Source organism: Populus euphratica, unplaced genomic scaffold (assembly GCF_000495115.2).
Source record: "Populus euphratica unplaced genomic scaffold, PopEup_1.0 scaffold230.1, whole genome shotgun sequence".
In the NCBI taxonomy this organism is placed as follows: Eukaryota; Viridiplantae; Streptophyta; class Magnoliopsida; order Malpighiales; family Salicaceae; genus Populus; species Populus euphratica.
The window spans coordinates 302,358-307,073 of record NW_011500083.1 but is presented as its reverse complement, the minus strand read 5'-3'; the positions used below and the strand labels follow the sequence as shown (position 1 = coordinate 307,073).

Below are 4,716 nucleotides of genomic sequence, written 5' to 3'. Positions count from 1 at the left end.
AAATATTTATTTTATTGTGTTTTATTCAGTTTATTTTTACAAGGCATTACTCTAGCAAGCCATGCAATTTCTTTCAATATTGTCTTATAGTTGAGTTTAAATCAACTCAACAAGCTCTTTTGATTATGGTCAATATCTTCAATATAGTAAAGACAAGTCTCTAACAATTTTTTTTTTGATATCTTCAATAAAGTAATGACAAGCCTCAAACAATCTTTTCTTTTTTCTCTTTAAAGTAAGATATTTATAGCTCTCTTTGAAGTAAGATATTTATAGCTTATTTTTTATTTATTACTTGTAGGTGGTTTTTTACTATTTGTAATTTGTTTTATGTTATTGTTTTTTATTTAAATTAGATTATTAAATTAATCAATTCGTATTGATATAATTATGGTAATGACTAGAATATCAGGTTCTTCTTGCTTCTTGTAAAAGTCATTCGCCTTATATGTCCATTCATCCATGCTTGCTAGCTAATAATGTGCAGAAGCACCAACTAGTGCTGTATGTGGTCATACATTGAATTTCCATGCAAGATCAAGAGCATTGGATTTTCTCTCTACCTGGAAATGCAACTGATAGAGACTGGAAAGTACTGCACCTCGATTATTTCCTTAATTTATAAGCAAATTAAGTACACAGTCCAAAAGCAAAAAAAGAAAGAGACACACCTAGTTTCTACATTGTGCTAACCTAGCTACGTACCTAGCTAGGCAGCTTCTAACACTTTTCAAAGAAAATAACCAGGACATTCTTGATCACCAGGCGGAAATTACAAAGAAGCTGCAATATCTAATGTCGTGAAAATAATTATCTATCAAGGTTAAAATCCGAAAACACCATCATCATCGAAATCAGCAGATTCCATCATGATACCATCCATGTCCAAACTGTGTGAGCTCGTTGTGCAAGATGAGTTGACCCCAGAAATCACATCGCCGTGATCAAATGCAGACATATAATTATCAGGTGACAAGAGATAATCAGATGATGCTTGATTACTATAGTGGGTGGTTGGATCATAACTTGGTATGTTCATGTTATCATCCTTGTGGCAACATTCTTGTTTTACTGTTTGGAAGGATGTGGGGAGGGAGTTGCTTGGTTTGCTTGAAGGGTGATCACCATTGCTGTTAAAGCTTATCAGTATCGAGGAATCTATGTCGTGGTGATCACTTGGATCCAAGACATACTGAGAAGCTTTTAGCAAATTCTTGCACGTGTGATGCCCATAATATGTTGTCCGGTATAGAGGAGGTTCTTCTTGAATTCTTTGCACTTGCTTGATTGCTTGACAATGTTGATCATACTTGTGAGTGCACCTGAAGTAGTTCCTGCAGGGCACAGCAGCAATATTGATTTCATTGATTGTTCGATCATTAACTAGGTTTTCCTAGAAATTTGATGATTAAGAGATAAGAATTAAAATATGGACTGGTTAATCATGTTTGAAATTCAGTGTTGAAATTAATTTTATATATCTATACCTTGGATATTTAGTATTGAGGATCACTTTCTGTCCATATTTTCTCCATGCATGGCCATCATCGGTTAGAGTAGTGGAGTCATCTGTTCTTGAGTGGGAACTCTTTCTGCAAGTAATAAAATTCAATTTTAGGGTAATTAGGATGAAATAAAAGGAAAACAATTGCCAGAAAAATGCACTAATTAATCATAATTCAGATGTTAATTTTAGTTTTGATATTATTTATTCTTATAATCAAGTTATAACATCATCAAGTGAAAATAATTTTACAAGTACCTTTATACTAAGAATAAACATGAAAAAACCAGCAATATCCAACCATGATATTTAGTGAATTAATTTTCGAGCTTGCCAAGGAGGGGGCCAAAAACACTGTCCACTCAAAGCAAAGATACCTTCTTGTTTCTTGATGTCCTAGCTAGCAACTTGTAAGTTCTTTGTTGGTTTCTTCTTTCTTTTTTTTCAAGCATGAGGAATGGGGCCTGAGTCTAAAAGAAAATATAATTACAAGCAACACATATGGGGAAATTTACCCCATCCACATCCGTCATGACCTTTAGGTAAAGAGATTAATGAAAAATAATATACAGGCATCTAAATTGTTCTTAACAAAAAGAAAAATAAGATCATCCTTAGTTTGATTCTAATTTTGTTTAAAAAAAAATATAAAGTCGGAAAAGAAGAATCCAAATCGGAGATTCTGTAGACTCAGATGAGAGGCTAGATTATCGTTTAACTATGGATCCCTACTCCTTAACGGTGTTTCAACAAGCTCTACTTGGCTGGTGGAATTGTAAATGAAAAGTAATATTATTAATGCGGTTTTTATCAATAATCAGCAGCATATTAATTGTTTGAAATTAATTAATTACCTTCTCTTGTAACATCCTCTCCTGTCCTTCACCTTCAACCCGGCAGTACCCTTGCCACTCTCCCCGGAATCCTTCGACGACTTCCGGCCATCCCAACAAGGTGAACCCACTTGCGGAATTTGGGAGGCAACCTCATCAAACTCACCCCCATTTAATAAATAAAGAGAACTATTGAAAGAATTCATGATTTTCTTGACAAGATCCTCAGCAAACAGAGACTCATCAACCCCAACAGACTTGTTCATTACAAGTTTAAGTTGTGCTGCAATTTCTTGACCTCTAACTAGCTCATCTATCGCCTTCTTTCTTTTTGCTGGCAAATTCCCGTGCCAAGAAGAATCCATTTTCTGGGGTTTGGGTGCTCTCTCTGGTATCTCAACTAGGGCTAAGTAGAGGCCAAGATTGGAGCATGTAGACCCTCGAGAGCTCTCTTTAGTGTGACCTAGGGCTAAGTAGTGACCACAATTGGAGTCCAAGGGATCCTTTTAAGATGGAGGGACTGCATTGCATTTTTCTCGGCATATGCGAGGAAAGCTGAAGGAACCTTGCAAGAAAATTCCACAAAATTTTGATTTACAATCCCGGGCGCTGTTTGTAAATCACGCGCTTCGATGGAGTAAACTACGAGGAATCTAATTGAATTTTGCTGGATTATTTGCTTGTCTTTCAACACGTCACCAAGTAGCGCGTGGGATATGACATTTTAGATGCTGACGATTGGTACGTGATGTCAATTTCCCATGTCACTAAGGACCGCGTCAGCGTGCGGACTAGTTTCCTTGTTTTAATGTCACGAAATACCTATAATAACCCTCACTTTACGACGCTCACCTAAGAACGCTATCCCCAAATAAATCAGAGTAAATTAAAAGTATTGCCTGAAAAGCACGATCGAAAAATCTTTAGACAAAATACTACAATTTATAGAAGTCATCCTTTGTAATATTTATAACCTGTCGCTGTCTCATAAAAATTATTAAATGAGTAAGAGAGAGGAAATAGTATAATAATTAATTATAATACTATTTTCATTTAATTTTTTATATTTATTTTATAGTTATAAATATCATGTTTTTCAAATGTGAGAAATATGTATAAATTGTGTTGTTTTATTAAAAAAAAGTTATCCATGTCATTTTACCAATATTTTTTAAAAAATATGATAATAAATAGCCAAAATAAAGAGATAAAAAGGAGAAAGAAAAAAAAAATTAATTCCCATTTTCTTTATGGTTAAATTAGGCCTATCGGTGTGCCAATAGGAGCCCTCACTGTTTATTTATGTTTTTATAAAATGAAATGAAGTGTTAGATTAATGTTTTAATTAATTAGAATTTATTGTTGCCCGGGGAGGGTATAAGGGGCAATTAGGATATCTAACGAGAAGACAACAACTGATTGGTTATTTCTCCTAGTTGTTCGTGCAATATAATAACATGTTTAGCTTTTTGAAAAATGTTTTGGATTTTAAATTATATTAAACATATCATTTTTAATATTAAAATATTAAAAAAATATTAATTTGATATTTTTTTAAAATAAAAATATTTTTTTAAAAAATTATTAAACAAAAACTACTACACCCTCAAACAAATATGTAAATATTATAACTATCTAGGTGATAGTCAAGTGATAAGGGTTTAGGATGAAAGGGTTTGCTTCGTCTGTGATCTCAGGTTCGAGTTTTTAATTATTTATATTATGGTCACTGAAAACTTACATGGTCGTTAATTTCAAGACCTATGAGATTAGTCATAGTACGTATAAACTGGTCTAGATATCCACGTTAATCTAAAAAAATATAGAAGTATTAATTTGAATTAAGCTTTGATCGTATTTAAAAGAATTTAACAAGTTATTAAATATTGACTTTAAACTTAATTTATTATGCAAGCATCTCAAGATTATAATAGAAAAGTGATTGTGCTGAATCATTATTTTGTTTTATTTTATTTTTGAAGTTTGGATAAGAATGCATGAGCAGCGATAAGATGAAGGGGACCAACTTTAATTTCAATGAAGGGTACAATTCGTACACCATTCATTTGCTAGGTTCATGAACCTCAATTGAATGCTCCAGCCATGAAATCACTTGTGGGCCAGCTCGCCTCTCTCCACTTTTATCAAGGAAATATAATGTCCATAAAAAACTAGACTTGATAATAATAAGAGCAATGACGACGATAATAATAAATAAATAAATAAATATTATCCATAAAATATTATATTGTGGAGGAAGATTTATTGCAGGATAAGTTGTTATATTGTAATGGTGTTTTTATCTTCTACAATGTAAGTCAAGGAAGTATAAATTGAAGGGCAAACTGTTATTTTTACGAAGTCTAATTAATATTATCA

The 4,716-nt window shown here is 32.8% G+C and overlaps 1 protein-coding gene across 1 annotated transcript; it reads right to left on the bottom strand.

The window, feature by feature from the left end:
- Positions 1-579: 579 nt before the first annotated feature.
- On the bottom strand, positions 580-2,878 carry LOC105108890 (probable WRKY transcription factor 70). The gene is made up of 3 exons (XM_011003387.1): positions 2,359-2,878; positions 1,488-1,592; positions 580-1,334 (listed from the first exon to the last, which is right to left on the bottom strand). The coding sequence occupies exons 1-3, from the start codon at positions 2,700-2,702 to the stop codon at positions 824-826; spliced, it is 960 nt and encodes a 319-aa protein (XP_011001689.1). The 5' UTR covers positions 2,703-2,878; the 3' UTR covers positions 580-823.
- Positions 2,879-4,716: the final 1,838 nt, after the last annotated feature.